General features: G+C 36.1%; 1 protein-coding gene and 2 pseudogenes across 2 annotated transcripts; 1 reads left to right on the top strand and 2 right to left on the bottom strand.

Annotated features, from left to right (window-relative positions):
* The first annotated feature begins 284 nt into the window (after positions 1 to 284).
* On the top strand, positions 285 to 3,993 carry LOC143610086 (protein trichome birefringence-like 33). Its single transcript, XM_077084662.1, has 6 exons — positions 285 to 583; positions 1,113 to 1,332; positions 2,727 to 2,898; positions 2,981 to 3,180; positions 3,369 to 3,527; positions 3,638 to 3,993. Exons 1-6 carry the CDS (start codon positions 394 to 396, stop codon positions 3,975 to 3,977), a joined length of 1,281 nt encoding a protein of 426 aa, XP_076940777.1. The 5' UTR covers positions 285 to 393; the 3' UTR covers positions 3,978 to 3,993.
* A 5,521-nt stretch (positions 3,994 to 9,514) lies between these two features.
* Positions 9,515 to 10,341, bottom strand: LOC143610074 (abscisic acid receptor PYL4 pseudogene; annotated as a pseudogene).
* Positions 10,342 to 16,811: 6,470 nt separating this feature from the next.
* Positions 16,812 to 19,328, bottom strand: LOC143610082 (putative leucine-rich repeat receptor-like protein kinase IMK3 pseudogene; annotated as a pseudogene). The gene is made up of 2 exons (XR_013149525.1): positions 17,841 to 19,328; positions 16,812 to 17,416 (listed from the first exon to the last, which is right to left on the bottom strand). The product of XR_013149525.1 is annotated as a putative leucine-rich repeat receptor-like protein kinase IMK3 pseudogene (transcript).
* Between the last annotated feature and the right edge of the window lie 272 nt (positions 19,329 to 19,600).

The following is a 19,600-nucleotide window of genomic DNA, read 5'->3' as shown; positions in this document are numbered from 1 at the left end:
CAAACGTTCTGGAATGTCGCGTACCTAATGTACGATAAGTCATTATTGTACGTTAACCCACCCCTATATATATTAAAATAATAAAATGTTTATTAAACAAATTTTGACAATGTTTTAGTTTTATGTCTATTGTGTAACTAACACATACTTACATAAAAATGAAACTTAACCTAAAAATTAATCAAATAATCACGAAACCTAAATCCAAAGTGTTTGTTGTTATTATTGCCATCACTATTTAAAAATGTTATATTAATGAAACATGCATTATCTTAGTTATATTATTAATTATATTCAACCATGTAACATCATATAAACACACATTTGTTCATTATACCAAACATCAACCTAGAAAAGATTAGACATTACACTCTAAAACTCAAGGAAAAAGGTATGAAGCCACCTCCAACATCTTCTTCCTCTTCAACCACCATTCTTATTAGAAAAGCAAGGTTATCTCCATACCTATTCACCTTGTTAGCCTTCATCTTGTTCGTCGCCGTCCTCTATGGTCAAGACCTCGGTTGCATCCTTGGGCAATTTGATCTTGACGTCATTCCAAACCGACCACCTCCTACCCCAAGTAAGTTTAATTTTACTTGTTAAACGTACCTTTCACAAAAGAAAACAAGTTCTTCAATCCACATGAAAAGTATTTGCATTTCGTTATGTAAAATTGTCATTTTAACCGTTATATCTTACAAGATTTGAACTCGCCTAGTCTCCTCTTACGCCAAGATCATGAGTTCAAATCCTTCACGAAACATACCATCAAAACAACACCATTTTGACATATAAGGATACAAACAATATTTCTCTTTTTGGGTTGAAATTTCTTTCCATGATAATTAATTATTTAGTGTTAACAACATAAACATATACAATTATGTTAATATGTGACAAATCTCTACATATTATCTATGAGACTACGAACAAACTAACATGTTCGATTTCTTAATACACTAATTAAATTTTATCGAAAAATGTTAATATGACATAATATTGTTGCATACACGAATGGCATATGCATTGTTTTTAAACTTATTTTATAAAATTATGTGAGGATAACTTTTATTAATTGTTAGTTAATTTTTGAACTTGATGATGATTAGAGAAGCATTACAAGAAGCTACCATTTTCAATTGCGGACACAAAGGAGAATGGTTGTGATATTTTTAGCGGGAAGTGGGTGTGGGACCCGCTGAACCGGCCGTTGTACCAAGAATCGGAGTGTCCGTACATACAACCGCAGCTAACATGTCAGGAACACGGCCGGCCGGACCGGGATTACCAGTTCTGGAGATGGCAACCTCATGGTTGTGATCTTCCAAGGTAATGTTTTAGTATCTTTTTATTTATTTAAAAAGTCTATTAAATAATGTTTTAAACATGCATTTTAGTTGTTAATATTTAAATAAGATATATGGGTTTTTGTTTTAAAAAAATATTATGGAAAGGTGGTAAAAATTCTGTTTTATGTAGAAAATGTCGTAAGAAAATAATGACTGAATTATATATATTAAGTTGTTTACTATAATAAGGGCGTTCTCGGTTTCAAAGATGGTCAAGGATATCAAATCGTTGCCGTTTCTTTGAACAAAGAATCGATCATCAATTTTAGAGGTAAATTGAGAGGATTGATGTAATTTTTCTTTTTAATTTTTTATCGAGTTAACTTTAGTTTCTTGTTGGTTTGAAGTGTTTTAATGAAAATTGTTGTTAAAAAAATACATTAAGCTGTATCCAAAATACAGAATTAATCAAAATGCAATGAGTGAGATTTAATTTCAAATTTCAATTATTTATTTTGAGTTAGATCAACGGCTCTACCAACTCCTGAATTGACATTCCATATATCCCGTTTTTGGATGGATTCACAATTCACAAAATATAATTTTAAGTCAACTTTTGAAGTTTAAAAATATAAGGGTGACAGTAAATGGAGGGTTAGTGGGTCGACTTTATAAACTCAAATAAATGAGCTCGAATATCACCTAACCCAACGTGTTTAATATAAATATATAATCATGTAATCCGTTTATTTAATTAATGGGACAAATTGTTGCTACCTAATTGCCTATTGCGACGGACAAAACTGTCACTAAAGGCTTTTGCCACATATAATTTGTTGCTAGTTTTGGACGGAAAGTATTTGCGATGGGTAGAAAATTACTGAAATAGGCACCTTTGACGAAACTCTTCAATAAAGGCAAGGGGAAAAAATCGACCAAAATGTATACCCGATGGAATTTTAAAACATAATTTGTTTAGGTACTTTTAGGCAACAAGACAACAGAGACGAAAATCAACACAAAATTGAGTTGCCATCTCCTTAAAAGTTATAACACTCTCAACTAGGCTACACATATGCGTATACGTGAATAAATGGCTAAGACGGCGACTTACTTTCTCCCCAAGAAACATAAAAAGACGTGTCGGACATCCAACTAACTTATGCGTCGATGGTGAGGTAGCATCCTAATCTTACCATCATTGAAAAATGAAAAGTTCCTCATTCCCAATTAACATAAAAGGCCGTGTGACGGGCATCAAACTTGTCCAGAAGCCAAATGCGAGGCATTATCTTGGCAACTTTGTAACATGTTTAATTGTTTATTCACGTTTAGACACCTGTGTGGCCCGGTTCATAGGTGGCAATCTTAAAGAGTCTTTAGACAAAAACGTCTATTTCATAATTATACATAGTTTAAATGATTGTTTTACAGCTTCAATGCGTCAATGATGTTGGAAACATTAAGAAACAAACGAATGATGTTCGTTGGAGATTCCTTAAACAGAGGCCAATACGTATCGATGGTGTGCCTTCTCCATTCACTCATACCTGATGAAGCTAAATCCATGGAAACTTTCGGTTCTTTGACCGTTTTCACTGCTAAGGTATATAGGCACGAGGAAACAAATATTAATACATATTCATTTCATTTTTTTTACATGCACCCTATTGTTGTGATAATTGTAGGATTACAATGCCACAATTGAGTTCTACTGGGCACCATTTTTGCTTGAATCCAACTCTGATGATGCGGTCATACATCGAGTTTCCGATAGAGTTGTTAAAAGAGGTTCGATTAATAAGCATGGAAAGCATTGGAAAGGAGTTGATATCATGGTCTTTAATACTTACTTATGGTGGATGACTGGTCTCAAGTTCAAGATATTGTAATTTCTTTCTCACTATTTTTTTCTTAAATTCCATAACTAGAAAATTGACTTTCATAACTAAAAGCTATTTGTTTCACTAAAAGCCCTTTGTTTTACAATGTTCAAGATTCGTGTCGGTTGAACTTGAACTGACTAAAATTATTATATAAACTTGCTTGTTGGGCTAAATGTTGTAAATGTTATAGGCTGAATTCGTTCGACGATGAAGTGAAAGATATAGAAGAAGTGTCGACCGAGGATGCTTATCGAATGGGGATGAAGAGTATGTTGAGATGGGCAAGGAAGAATATGGATCCCAAGAAAACAAGAGTCTTCTTTACAAGCATGTCTCCATCACATCAAAAGTTAGTAATTTCTCTTCCATTCAAAACCTATTTGAGTACAAATAATGTAGACTCATAGTTAAGGGTCTTCTTGAGCGCGGTCATTAACTTTTTCATGGTTTTATGTACAGGAGTGGTGATTGGGGAGCCGAACCAAATGGCAATTGTTACAATCAAACAGAAATGATCGCGGATCCAAAATATTGGGGATCGGATTGTAGGAATAGCATAATGGGAGTAATTGGAGACGTTTTCAGGAAATCATCGTATCCCATAACATTTTTAAACATCACACAACTCTCACTTTACCGAAAAGATGCTCACACCTCAATCTATAAGAAGCAATGGAGCCCGTTGACACCCGAACAAATAGCCAACCCGGTTAGCTATGCGGATTGTGTGCATTGGTGCTTACCCGGGCTTCAGGATACATGGAACGAGCTCTTATTCGCCAAACTTTTCTACCCGTAACGGGTCGGATAATGTACATTCATTGGTGCATATATTGTTTGTCTTTGAAATTGTTCTTTTTGTCTAATTGCATCTCAAAGGCAAAAAATTGCGAGGTGAAAATAGAACTATTTCAATGAGAAAACCGAATTGGATTTAGAATTTGAGATTCAATGGATTGGGTCCGGGCTAGGCATGTTCAAAACGGTTTGGGACTAGGAACCGGAACCGGTTCCTAACCGGTTCCTATATTCAAAACCCCCTTTTAAACCGGTTCCAGGCTCGAACCGGTTAGGGAACCGAACCGGTTCTCCCACCCTCGGACCCCTAACCTATCTAACCGGTTCTTACCGGTTCCTAACCCGGTTCCTGTACCGTAACCGGTTCCAACCGGTTACAGTGTAAAATTTTTTTTTTTTTCGTTTTTCGTTTGCGATTTGGATTCTAAACTACGATTCGTATTTGTATAACATGAAAAATAAAAAAAACAATTAACATAAAAATAAACAATTAACTGATGTAGAAAAGACAACTACTGAAGATGTTTGCCACTGAAGACAACTACTGAAGGTTGCCACTTAAGACAACTACTGAAGGTTGCCACTGATGACAAGTTGACAACTACTGAAGGTTGCCACTGATGATAACTACTGAAGGTTGCCACTGATGACAACTACTGAAGGTTGCCACTAATCACAACTACTGAAGACTGCCACTGATGAGGAATACTCATCAGTGGGAAAGCTGCCACTGATGAGGAATACTCATCAGTGGGAACAGTCATCAGTTGAATCAATGGGAAAGCTGCCACTGATGACAACTACTGAAGGTTGCCACTGATGAGGAATACTCATCAGTGGGAACATTCATCAGTTGCGACTTCTTCCTCGGAATTACTTGTAGAAATGCCTTCTTGTTCGTCGTGCACTCGAACATCAAGTGGTGTTTCATCTTCGAGAGTGGTTACGTGTTGAATACGATCGATTGAGTCCAAGTGATCCTTTAAGCAAATGCACATCTCCACCGACTCCGAATTTAGTCTTGTTCTTCTCACCGTTATTACCCTGCCACTAAGAGAAAAAGCGGATTCCGAAGCTACCGTAGAAGCTTGGACGGTTAGTAAATCACGGGCCATGGTGGAAAGAATCGGAAACTCGGTTTCCTTTACCTTCCACCAAGCCAAAACATCAAAAGTGTCATATTCCTCTTCGGATAAACCGGTAGAGTAATCATTTGCACTATACCTTCCTAGTTCGCTTGAAGGGGTGTTACCCCTTTGTTTTTTAGCCGTTACGTTGCGAACGGTGTTCATAAGGCTAATCATGGGATCTCGTACTCTAGTAGCACTTGAACTTGATGAAGACCCCCCCCCCCCCGGCATAGGCATGTGTATGTTTGACCCATATTTATTTAAATAAAAGTCATACATAAATTTAAAATTCAAGTTAAAATCATTTTTTGCCTCTGTTGAAAAGTTTGGGTCAACTTCATGCATATCTAAGGCTGAAAAAATTTCGTCTATCACACATTCAATCCCCGTAACATTTAACATTGGGTTTAAAGCGGCGGCGCAAGTAAAAACCGGTGGCAATTCAAGAAAGTATTTTTTTAATTTAAACTTCATTGGTAATATGATGTTTGAAAACATTGGACTTTTATTTTCAAATTCTTTAAGATTGTTAACGATTAAAAATAACTCCGAAAGAACCAAGGGACTTGTCGATAATTTCCCATTTCTCATTTGAAAAGGGGATTGCCAAATCATTCTCGGCAAGACTAGAATGAAACATTGTAAAGTTTCTCTTTGTTTCAAAGCACTTTGAAACATTATGCAAGTGGAATTCCATCGATGAGGTACATCCCAATTAGCTCCCAAAGCTTTTCTTCCCGTATCTTTACAAAATTTCTATATTCCATTTGTCTTTTTTTACTTTTCTTAAAAACTTCATGTATCATTAGTCTAAAATCGTTTATAACCGATGTAACCTCATCCGAAGCAAGTCCGTATTGCATGATTAAATTAATGATATGTGCAACACACATTGAGTGAAAAAATACACCATTGCAAATCGGCGTATATTTTAATTTTAATTTATCAACCGCCGATGTATTATTCGACGCGTTATCAAATGCCATTGAAAATATTTTATTTTCTAGTTTATAAGTTTTTATAACACAATCTAAAATTTCAAACAAATTATCTCTCGTATGTGGATACTCAAAGAGTTCGAAAGCAATGGTGCGTTTCATCATTTCCCACGATGACGGGTCTACCCAATGAGCGGTGACACAAAGATAAGATTCGGGTAGACCATGTGGAGCCGACCAAACATCACTAGTTAAGTTTATTCCCGTATTTATATTTTCAAAATATGCAATTAGTACCTCTTTGGCCTTCTTCCACAATTTTAAACAATAACGTTTAAGAGTATGACGACTTACGTGAGTGTATTGTGGTTGAAGCGTATCTCGAATCATGGCGGTTAAGCGAGGGTTGTCGAAGTGGCTAAACGGCAAAGCTTCTTGAATCACAAACTTCGCCATACGATCTTGAACTCGATCAATTTGGTATGTAAATATTCCGCCTTCACTATCCATTTGCGTTTGTTGCGAATCGACGTTCTTTTTCAACGCCTTGCAATACGGTTTTTCGATGTGTTTCTTCAAATTTGAATTCGAAAGTGGGTTTAAATAAATCCCACAAAACTTGCACCGAGCCTTCAATGAATGGTCACTCAATTCAACCAAATCCCAATTGCACCAAATCTCTTGATTACGATTATGAGGTACAATACGAACGAAACTTGGTTCGGCGTTGAAACCTTGACCAACCGATGATTGTGAGGCAGCCATAACAACAAATATGAATATAGAAGAAGAGAAAACAAGATATTAGAGAACTCAAAACGTTGTAATAGCGTTTTTTTATATTTTTTTGCGTTCGGGTTTGCGTTTTGAGTGTTGTGATGAACCCATGACACCAAATACCTATTTATACTAGTAGTGGGGTGCTTGGGGTAGCCAAAAAACGGCTATTTTTGACCCCAACGGTCAAAAAACGGCCAAAAAAACGTTTTCCAACGGCTATATTCGATCCAACGGCTAGAACCGGTTCCGGATGGTTCGGTTCCAGAACCGGTTCCGGTTCGGTTCCGGTTCCTACCCGCCCTCACTCAGAAATGCAAGAACCGGTCACGGATCATCGGGTTGAATCAGATAGGGTCCGGTTCCTACAAAAAACGGGTAGGAACCGGTTCGGGTCCGGTTTGGGTCCACCGGTTCGGTTCCAGGAACCGGTTTCGTTGAACATCTCTAGATTGGGACATGTTTCCAAAACCCTCTTACGAACACATGGGTCTGATAACGGGCCTGTCAATAGCCCAAAGTATAATTGTCAATTTGTCATTGTGTTTCAAAGTGGACATGATGTTTGGACCATGGTAACATGTCAATGTTTTAAAAATCAGTATTTTACTTGTACCTGATCGGATTAAAAAATAGTACAATCGGTTGAATTGGGTTATACCGGGAAGTTCAACAGGTTGAATAATTTTCCGTATAATTTTTTATAAATTCAACTTCAATAAAAAAATAATCCAAAAGTAAATGATTCCATAACAAAAATAATCCAAAAGTTAATCCATATTAGAAAAAAAAAGTAATACAAAAACACTCAATTTTAGAAAAATAGTCCTAAAGTTTACACATTTGAATGTTAATTGTTTAGTTAAAAGTAATTTTGAAAAACTATGGGCTGCAAATATCAAAATTTCTCGGACTTAAAACGAGTTTGGCAGTAAAAATCGGAATTTTAGAAAAAAAACCGTTGGTATGATGTTCGAGCAAACCGGTCAAAAATACCGGGCTCAAAATACCGTTCCGCTGTGAAACTAGGTATAACCGATTCAACCAGCTAGTTTGAACAAGTTTTTAAAACACTCGTAATAGGTGCTAAAACCAACAAAACTTTCATTCGTTCATAGCATTTTAGATACTTATTATTTTATTTATAACAAAAGTAATCATTTATCGATTTTTTCTTTCCACTAAATATATAGAAAGACTTAAAGTATTAACTTTCCTTCATGTTTCTATCAACTCATACACATAAAATTTTTAACTTCAAATTTTTCTCAGACTTTGAAACACGACCCCTCTTTGCTTTCACTATTAAACTCGGTAACGAGGTTGAGAACGCTCACAGATGATGATCTTCCGTTGGTTTTAATATCTTGATCGATACCCCTTTTTGTGAAGCGACTCTTTTATTGTACATACGATTCTCTAGTGATTGTAAAACATCTAACTGTACCAAATACACTATCAAAAGTTTCCATCGATCAATGAACACACCAAATACTATAATTATACTTTTCTTTCATTACAAAGTACTGGACTTTAAACCGATATAAACTCCGTCATCGCTATCTCAATGACATAAGGTCATCTCTATAGCATACGTATGGCTTCAATTTACTCGAGGTCATGTCGTTGATATAGGCAGGGACGCCCCTAAAAATTCATGTGCCCCAGCCAAGCTGGAAAAAAATTATGGCCCTTAAGCCTTAACGTACTAAATAATGTAAACATATTTTTTTATACGCCAATTAAAGTTATAACAATAAAGTAACAATTAGCAAAAAACATGGTACTAGAATAGGCTAATAGCTAACCGAGGATTTGTGAAACTCTCATAATATTCTTGATAACAAATTGGTGAATTAACTCTTCGCAGTTTATGCCAACTAATTTTTCATTCTCTAAAGTTATCATCGCCAACCCGCTAAATCTTTCTTAGAGATTGTGGATCGTTAATAAGATTTCAATAACTGTAATTTCGAATAACTCATTTTTGTAGATGTTACCATGACTGCTAGTATTTGAAGTCGACTTTGTTGTTATATATATCCCGTCTATTCTTTTCTTGTTTTAACTTTTATTGGTTAAAAAAAAGTAATATACTTTTTATTTTATTTTTAATGAACTTATAAGTTTTTAGGTAATTAAAAAAAGTGGTCCAAAATTTGTTTGAGTATTTTAAAAATAGATATGATTATAAGTGGTCGGGTATTTTATATATACAATATTGAAATTTTCAAAAACACGTGCCTCGGCCGGGCGCTCACATGGCACACCCTTAGAGCCGGGGCTGGATATAGGGGTGGTCAAACTAGCCTTTCTCGACAACATGTTGTCGAGATAGGTTGGGACATACTTTTGGAGGGCTTCGTGAAAATATGTCCGCCAACTTGAAAGTTGAAACCTTGTTTTGACTCGCGGATAGGCGCATTTTATTTGTATATTTATTTAAATTTTCTTTGTTCTAAAAAAATCAAATTTTATCCAACATGTTCCGTAAATATCCTTACGTAATCACCAATGATGCTTAAAAATATCAACAAAGATGATACTTAAATAACCATGAGAGTACTTACAAATATTTCATATTATTACACCATGGAATAACCACCAGATAAAAATCCCATGAAAAAAAAAAGATAAAAAGTTAAAAACCAATGCCTCTAGTTAATAATAATAATAATAAAAATAAATTAAACTAACCAACATAAACTAAAACTGGTTTTCTTTGTGTGTTAGCTGTAAAGTTTGTGAGATGTGCTTTAAGGACATCAAATTACATCGTACTATTGTCTCAACAAACACACACGTTTCCTCCTTAGTATTCTCCGGCGGCACATCAACAACATACGACTCCACAACCACCGTGGTCCCACCACACGCCGGTGACGTGTGAAGCGTGGTAATAGACCGGTAGTTCTTCAGCCGGTGGTCCCCACCAACAACACTAAAGCTCATAACATGATGTTCATCATCAAGGATCTCAAGCCGCTCGGTACTGGACTCCGCGGGTAGCCCGGACACCACCCGAACCTCCCTCACGGACCCCACGTCACCGTCTCCGGTTATGAGGTCACAGCTCTTTATAAAGTGCTTGTATGCTTGCGGGTTGTCGAAATGGCGGATTATGGACCATATGGTATTGATTGGGGCGGATATCGACTCGATTATTGTGGAGGAGCATTGGTTATGAGTTAACGAGTGGACGTGGTGGTGGCGGATGTTTTCGGGTAGGTTAATAGACGGTGGAAGTCGCCTTATTGTGGTGGTGGAGCGGTGGTTGATGGTGGATTTAGGGTTTTGAATTCTTTGGATTTGAATTGAGGAACACATATTATTACTGCTGATTGATTGATTATACGTAGTAGTATATGATATGATATGGTATGGTATAATATGTTCATATAAATAAGGACATGAGGATTAAGAATGGTGGTTGCAAGTTGCATGTAATTAGTTTGCATTTGGTTGGGTGTCATGCAAGTAGGAGGAGCAAGTTGCATAAAAAACTTAATTTTGAGATGCCTTCTTGTCCTTATTGTTTATTACTTTATGATATTTTTGTTGAATTTCTAGAAGGGAATGGTATAACGTTTTTCTCATTCAAAATTTGGAATTTTTAAATTAGTTTTGTTAAAAGAGTAGTTTTAATTGGAGGGTTTCAAAGACAGGATTCTAGTCATATGAAAATAACATTTAGAAATCATAAGTACATTAAAGTGATTTACATATTTATAAAAATCATTTTAAATGAAAATGTGTCAAGGATCGATTCAACGTTGTCTACAACTTGCTCTTTTGTGTGAAACGAAATCTCGTATGTGGTTCCCTAGAGTAACGTTAGGTAAGAATATATGAGTATGTTGAACTTATGTGTATATTATTTTTACATGTTAAAATAAACAGAAAGAGTTCATTCATGCGCTAACAAACTTAAGTTTCAATGGGGCAATGCCTCCGGCCTTGGTGGGATCCAAGCGCAGTGCTCATGATCTATCTGTCGATCTACGCTCCAAAGGGTAAAGCCCGCAAGGAAAAACTTTTACCATACATAGTTGATAAACCACTAGAAGTTTTAGATCATGAAATTCATCATTTTTTTGAACGACCAACTAATTCATTATTAGTAGTAAGTTACTGATGGTAATAAGTAATAACCGAGGTCAACAACAAAGTGTTATTAACAACAAATGGCAAGGGTCACTTTCTCTGTCTTTAGAAACATGTTGATTACTAAGGATTTTCTTGTTGACGAAGTTACGGCTATGCTACTGAATAACTCACGATGGTCATAAGTACCAACTGACACACTCTTATAAAATGTTTTGTCATTTCAAACTTAATCGTTATGATGGTTCCATTGATATGTTGTAACTTGACAGTGAATATTACATGATTCATAGATGTATCTAGCCATCCAGGCCCTTTGTGTGGTAAAAAGAGAATATGGTGGTGATGGAGTAAGTTTCTGGAGGTCACTTGGTCTGATGGTATCAAGGCGTGTAAAAATAATGTCCATCTTCATAAGGCCGATGATTCATGTCATATGATGGATATGCATGTTAATCTAAGAGTAGTTATATGATAAACAACAAAAAAAAAAGAAAAAAATTATTAGGCCGGTTCAAACCCTCTATTTGAGGTTAAAGCAAAAGAAGATGAAGAATATGACAATTAAAGACCAATTAAAACCTATGATTTTAACAAGAGGGCCATAAAGTAATAAAAGCTGGGATTAGTAAATAACAATAAGTCTAATAATTGTCCTTACAATATGCATTTTTATCCTAGTTGCATTTCTAAATTGTTTTTTTTATGCTTTTTGGATGGTTGATTACTTTGGGAATTTAACCTAAATTTCCTCAACAACTACTCAAATTTGGCCGGATTATAAACTAAAATATATTATGGATACTAATAGACTAATAGTTAACTCTTTTTAGAAATAAACGGAGAAATTGATACAGGCTTTATGTAAGTGTGGTCCATTTAAATATTTAATACACTTTTATACATTTAATTAAGGAAAAGAACCAACCAATCTTCACGTTTCGACTTTCGCCCTGGATTCTATTCTGGATTATTTTATTTTTTTTCTTTTTTTTTATTTTTTTCTGAACGACCATTTGGATCATTGACAGGTCACTAACCAACCAATCATCTTCATTTCACCCTCAAAAGCCCACCATAGGTGAAAAAAACCTTTGCCCAACCTAATTTCATTTTTTATCGCAAGTTGAATTTGAACCAAAAACCATCTTTTTAAATTAAAGTAGTGTTTCACCTCAATTTTAATATATAATAAAGTACAACTAATCTTATGTAATTGTATGGGGATAAATACAATTTGGACGAGGAATAATACATAAGAAAACACGAATTCAATAATACACAACGTTTTAAGAAAATTTTAAGGGTCTGTTTGGTATGGGGTAATGGAATAGACGATGAAATGGAATGAGCGAGGGAATGGAATGGACAAGGTAATGGAATTGATCATTACCATTACATTGACATGTTTGGTTACCATGTGGGAATGACATAAGTTATTAAATTTTTATTTTTTGGTAAGCTAGAAAAAGTCGTAATAAAATAAAAATGGTAGTGAGTGGCGGTGGGATGGTGGTGGCGGGCGGTGGTGGTGATTGTGGTGATGGGCAGGAGCGATTGATGGTGGTGGCATGTGGTGGTGATAGTGGGTGGTGGGCGACGGTGGTGATGGGTGGGAGCGATTGGTGGTGGTGATAGTGGGTGGTGGTGGTGGCAATAGTAAGCGGCGGGCGGAGGTGATAGCTGGGAGCGATAGTTGGTGGTGGCGCCAATGGTAGGTGGTGGTGGGTGGTTGATAGAGGCGGTGGTGGACGACGATGGTAGGCGATGGTGGTGGTGGAGGCGGGTGGTGGTGGTGGCGGGCGGCAGAGGCGGGCGGTGGTGGTGGCCGGCGGCGAAGGCGGTGGTGGGTGGTGGCGGGCGGCAGTGGTGGTGTGAAGGTAATAGGTAGTAGTGGTGGGAGGGTGTTGGAGGTGATATGGTGTGAAAGAGTGATGTAATGAAAAAAAACAAGGGGGTGGATGGAATGAATTTGGGGTGTTTTGGATGGAATGGAATGGACATGGTAATGGGTGATTCCATTCCATTGACCAACCAAACACATTTTTTTTCATTCCATCATAATAGATCATTCCATTCCGCCTCTCATTCATTCATACCAAACGCTACGTTATAGAATTGCCGTCCTAAAAGAATATAATTTAAGAAAGAGCCTAATGATATAAATGCCGTTGAGTTGACTATTTTTTTATTCAAATCCTTCCACTTTCAATTAACTTGGTCAATGGTTTGGTTGGTTTCATCAAATAAAGCGTTAAAATGTTTGAGGACCCGGTGCCAAAACAAGTCGCTTTTTTTTTTCCTACCATTTTATCTTCGAACATATGAAGCCAGGTCTTGCATAAGGCTACTTCTTCCACGCCGGTCTAGTTCTTTCTACTCACCCATTTCAAATGTGTTGTGTAACAAGCATGGACACATGTTACTTTAGGATGAGACGATTACTCTGGAACAATATAACTAACTAATACAACTCAAGTCAATAAGTTAACCAAATAGAAAGGAAAATTATTTAACTTTGACAGATAAAAACTATATATTAAATTAAATATGATAATTAAATACCTAATTAATTGAAAAACTTTTGTTAACTAATAATCTAGCCCTCATCCTAATCATAACCAAATCAACTAATATTAACCTAATTCTCTTATGCCTTGCATTTTTTAAACATGATTTTCTTGATTGTAACCAGATGTATTTGAATTCGTCAATTTCGTATATACAATGCAAATAAGTAGAGAATCGAGAGAGCAGTATAAACAAGTTTCGTATATGCAATATAAAGAAGCTGAGAATCAAGAGCGCGGTATAAACATAGTGAAGAGAAAGAGAAACACTTGTATAGTTATACATACCAAAAGGCATATAGCATAATATCAAGGTGTATAATGCGTTCAATATATCCCTCGGTATTTGAGGGTTCTACATTCTAAACAAAATTAGTCACCTAGTCGCCATAATGTATCAAAGTTAATGATATAGATACACATGTTTATATAGTTCTCACCAGGGAGGCTCGGAGGGTGTGCGAGCCGTACCATCGGCCGGGGCACATAAGGTTTGAGGGCACAAACTTTTTTATACATATTACATATATATGTTTTTTTGTGTTAACAAATAAGGTTATTTGCAATGGTTTATGAGATAAGTAGATTCTCAGAATGATTTTTGCTTATAATAAATCGACCGATAAAAGTTTTATCTATGTACGCTAGCGAATAAAAAATTTTCGTTAAAGTATACGGGCCTTTTTATTTTTGCTCAACCGAGTTATTTAAATTCTCGGAGACAGCCCTTGTTCTCACGTCACTAAACTTAATATATGTTTTTTGTATTCCATGACCCTATATATAATAATATAATATCATATTGTTGATGCACATAAAAGCTAAAATATGAAAACGAACATGTAGTACACATTGATAACGGTACATTGGAGCATGGCGACAGCCTGTACTAGGCCAAGGCAATGCTTATCCAGCCTAGCTAGTTGTGTTCATCATCTAATTTGGTTGTGTGTGAAGAAGACAAAACTTGTTGGGGACTCATTCCGTACATATAATCGACCATCAATACCTTTGTACGCAAAAAACAAATTGTCTAAATATAGTATGAGCTAGACGTCTGCCTTTATGGATGTTTCTGTTTTAACAGTAAAAATCATTAAGTACAAGTTTGAAAAAAACATTTCCTTGGATACATGTTTAACTACTAACTAGTTATAATAACATTTTTAATAATGGGACTTAAGAACAAATGTTCACTAGGTCACGAATTCGGATCGCGTGTATAAAAGTGGTCATGTGTCACCACTATTAATCCTCTCACATTAATAAAATCTTTACAAACTCTCTCCTCTACCTCCCCCACATCACCATTGCATCTCCTCGGGTGACGATGGGTCAGGTTTGGGACAAGGTTATGCATTCCTAAACATATACCTGGTTAGTAAACTCATCCCCAAACCCGTGCGATATATATCGGGTTTTGATAATTTATAACTAGTCAGTTAAATCGGGTAAATAACGATTATCAATTGTAAAAATGATTACCATAAAATATTGCCAATAACTAATCAATTACAACAAATAAGTGTTAATAACAAGTTTTGACCAATAAATAATGCTCTAAATTTCATATGATATATCCAATTCTACCGAAAAAAATACAAAAAAGAAAAAGAAAAAAGTAATTCTATAAAAAGATAAATAATAATTTATGTTGTTATCGGGTAATCGGGTCACATAATCAAGCATATTACAAATCTCATACCGTCGGGAGTCCCAAACTCGTGAAAAAATTCCAAAAGTAATCACAAACCCATACCATACCCTAATGGGGTGGGTATTACGTACTCGTCCCCAAGTATTCGAGGTTTCTAATTTTCCCATCGAGTTTAGGTTTCATCGCCAATGTCACCGTCTCTCCACTCCCCTTTGCCACCAGGCCTACCATTAGAGGTGCACAAATCGGGTTTTCTAAATACCCGGGTTCGGGTATAGAACCGGGTTCGGGTATGACCGGGTATTGGTAATAATCGGGTAGGGTTCGGGTCGAGTATTGTTTCTAAAAATCATACCCTATGCATCGGGTTCGGGTCGGGATAGAACCGGGTATTCTAAAACCGGGTATTTGAATACCCTATTATCGGGTATTGAAAAAACTCTATTTACGGGTTTTTTCGGTATTTTTTTATATAGATTGGATTTTTTAAAAGTTTACACTTTTTAGGGGTATTATTCGGGTATTTTTAAGGTATTTTTTCGGGTATACATCGGGTATTTGAAATACCCGGTTTCGGGTATTGGAAAACCTCGGTTCCGGGTTCGGGTATTACCGGGTACAAATCGGGTCCGGTTCGGGTTCGGGTTTTAGTGCCAAAATGCATACCTTATCCCTACCCTACGAGTAGGGTCGGGTTAGAGTTCGGGTATTAAAAACCCGGGTATTAGAAAAACTGGTTCCGGGTATTTATTTCGGGTCCGGTTTCGGGTTCGGATTTTTTGTGCACCTCTACCTACCATCTTGTTTGTTTTTTAGCACAAAACCCGAAAGACAAATATAAAAGCCCAAAAGCGAAAGCCCAGATTCAAGGAACAAATGATATCTTAATCCTTTCATCATCGGTCCATTGCTATAAAATTGTTCGGAACTAATTGTTTACATGCTACGGTGTTTCACTTGCCATTATTCCAGATTTCCAGCAGGGTCCGGTTTATGATGACAAGTTTTAGTCAAATTGTAAATCAAACCTAACGAATGGTGACACATATATATTAAAATAAAATAGAAACATTGGGCATAATATAAGTAAAAGTGTCTTATTCAATTAAGAAAACTAATTAATCTAACAATATTTAATTAGCAATTCGGTTCGTATGAGTAGTGCTTGATAATGTTAATAATGAAGCTTTCTACTTTTAGAAACTTAATAATACCAAAACTTTCTACACTTACAAACTAAATATCACTACATTTTCTCAGTAAATTCAAAACGATTACGATAAAGTGGTATACAAACGGGCAAAAAGCTGTGCCGCGACCTCCTTTTGAATAACAAAGTCAATCCTACTAAAAACGAAGCTTTGGGAGAAACACATGTTGATTCTCTAAGCAAGCTTTTTGCGCCACGACCTCCTTTTGATAACAAAGCCAATCCTACAAACCCGTGGTCCCTGAGCCCAACAAGAGGAGATACTCCTGTAAAGTCCACACAATTGTGTTTCCCTATGTCCACCCAAACACAAGAATATCAGCTGGCCATAAAGTAGACCTCCTTTCATTTGGATCCCATAAGAAAGTTTACAGAGTCCTTTTGAGCATAAATCCCTGCCCAAAATGTCAATAAGGAAAGAATGTCCAAAATCCAAATATACTCCAACTTCACTCCTTAGTCGAAGGGCAGCCACCGCCTTCAACAAAGTCGGTCTTCGGTTTATTATATTCCAATCGCTGAAGAATTAGATGTGCCTCTGGTCGAGCAGGCGGAGATGGATCAACACAATGCAAAGCAAGCTTTAGTGTGTTTAACAACTCCTCACCAATTTCAGAAGCACCCTTTATCAACTCCAAATCAAAAACCTCATTAGTCCACTTTTCGTTCACAATCAAAGCCACCCATTGTGGCAAACCAACGCTTTCATCCACCTCCCCCGGTGATTTTCCGGTTAATAGTTCTAACATTATGACACCAAGACTATATATATCAATCTTGGTGTTAGGTTTCTTGAGTCTGGAAAACTCGGGAGCATGGTACCCAAGTGCACTCGCTGTTGCAACCATGTTTGAGTTTGCAATGGTAGGCATCAACCATGACAACCCGTAATCCGCAATCTTGGGGTTAAGGTAGTCATCAAGAAGAACATTATGTGAGGTTAAGTTTCCATGGATTATGTTGTGATGTGTGTGGAGGTCTAGTAAACCTCTAGTTACACCTTTTATTATTCTCATTCTTGTTGTCCAGTTAACCGGTTCATTGGATCCTCGAACTGCATTACAATTCAATAAAAAGGTATAGAGTTAATATCCAAGACTTACACGAACTTGAAATTTTCACAATCTAAAAGCAGACATGGACCAGAATATTATGCCACGTGGACACGAAAACGACACATCTATTATTCATAGATTGACGTACATGAACACAACCTATTTAATCTGATAATATTTTGTTTTATTTATCTTTTTGCATATCGATACTTTGAAATTACATGTTACCGACTAACATGTACGTCAAGTTGATTCGAACCCGACTTATCTAAATAAGCGTGTTGTCAGGTTTGACCCTAAGCTGACCATCACCTTTTCAAGTAAACTCAAACACATGAATTAATGAATTATATGTAAATGTAAATATATGTATCTATGTGAATGGTTGTTAATTTGTATAGTACATGTATGAAAAGAAATTACCATGGAGGAAAGATGCAAGGCTTCCTTTGGGCATATAATCAAAAACAAGAAGTTTCTCCTCATTTGGACCCAAATAATAAGCCCTCAATGCCAATAGATTTTCATGCCTAATTTTCCCAAGTGAAATCACTTCATTTTCAAACTCATTTTCATGCTTTCTATTTATGTCCCTCAATCTCACCACCACTAGATCACCTTCCACTAAACTAGCCTTATAAACAGTCCCATAACTACTTTTTCCCATCATCTCAACTCTTGCACACACAAGATCATCAACACTAAACTCCATCCCACCTTCAAAATGCACAAGCTTCCCACCCTCATCCGCCGCAACCGGACTATCCTTTGTGGGTCCCACACAACTTTCTTGACTATCTTTTTCTTTATCTTTAACTCTATCATCTTTCCTTAACAAGCAAGAGATTAGCACACAACAAAATAACAATATTATAACCGACATCAAAGCTCCGCCCGCAATGAGCAATATGTCTATGGTATTTAGCTTCCGGTGGTGATAATGACGGCTGTATCCACATAATTCAAGATTATTCGTAAAAGAACTCGAATTGAATCTTGAAGCAAGTTGAACCGGGACATGACCAGATAGATTATTATGAGTTAAATTCAATGAAGTAAGTGAAACCAAATTCGAAAAGCTTTCGGGTACGCTTCCATTAATATAATTATAAGAAAGATCCAAGCTTTTAAGGTTAACAAGATTCCCAAGATCACTAGGGACTTCACCATCAAACATATTATGACTAAAGTCAAGACTTTGAAGCAATGTGCATGAACCCAATGTATGAGGTATAGAGCCTGTAAACATATTGTTGAACAGTTGAATACCTTTAAGATTCATCAAGAACCCTAGTTCCTTTGGAACTGAGCCTCCAATGGTGTTATCATGTAGACTAAGCTTTCTTAGAGCTTGAAGCTGACCAATTTTTGAAGTGAGTTGACCACCTAAACCTCTCCATGGAAGCTGTATGACAATAACCTGTCCTTGCACACACTTGATTCCTATCCAACCACCAGAACAAGCTGTATATCCACTATCATTCCAGCTTTTCAAGAAACCATTTGGGTCAATGAGTTCTTGTTTGAAAGATATCAAGGCTATAAAGTTTGATTTTGTGAGTTTGATTCCATCCCAAGATTGGGATGAAGATGAAACAAGATATGGGAAACATAAAGAGCAAATTAGTAAGTGTGTTAGTAAGGTGAAACATTTTTGTTTATTTTTGTTTATGGTAATGTTGCATTGGTGTAAAGATTGGGATAATGTTGGAAAATGAAGGGTGGTGTGTGAAGGGTATTCGTGGAAAATGAAATTGGACTCCATTGATGGACCAAGAAGAAGGAAAGCCTCTTGTTTTACAGTTTTAGAAAGATATATAGATAATAATTTTGACATTTTGTAGTATGATAGTGAGAGATGCATGGGTGAGGTTTGCTGATGGTTGCATGTGATGGGTATTTTGTAGTATCCTTTATAATTTTTTTTTATTAAAATTAACCATAAATCCAATGTTTTTATTTATTTTTTTTAACATTTTTTTTGTTTTATGGAATTTGACCCATAAGTCCATAACCTTTAGGTATGTCGTTAGGCCACCAACCTATTAACTGACATGTTTTATTTTATCTTTAGTTGGGTGAATTTTATTTACTAATCAAAATATCTAACAACAAACTTATAACAAGTTTCAATCTCTAAAATCTAATTTGTTGTTTAAAAATAAAACCCTTAAACAGATTAA

Source organism: Bidens hawaiensis, unplaced genomic scaffold, assembly GCF_021521415.1.
Source record: "Bidens hawaiensis isolate Kalapana, Puna unplaced genomic scaffold, B.hawaiensis_p1.1 tig00023809_1, whole genome shotgun sequence".
Classification (NCBI taxonomy): Eukaryota; Viridiplantae; Streptophyta; class Magnoliopsida; order Asterales; family Asteraceae; genus Bidens; species Bidens hawaiensis.
Note: the sequence above shows the minus strand (reverse complement) of the source record. Positions and strands in the feature narration are given on the sequence as shown.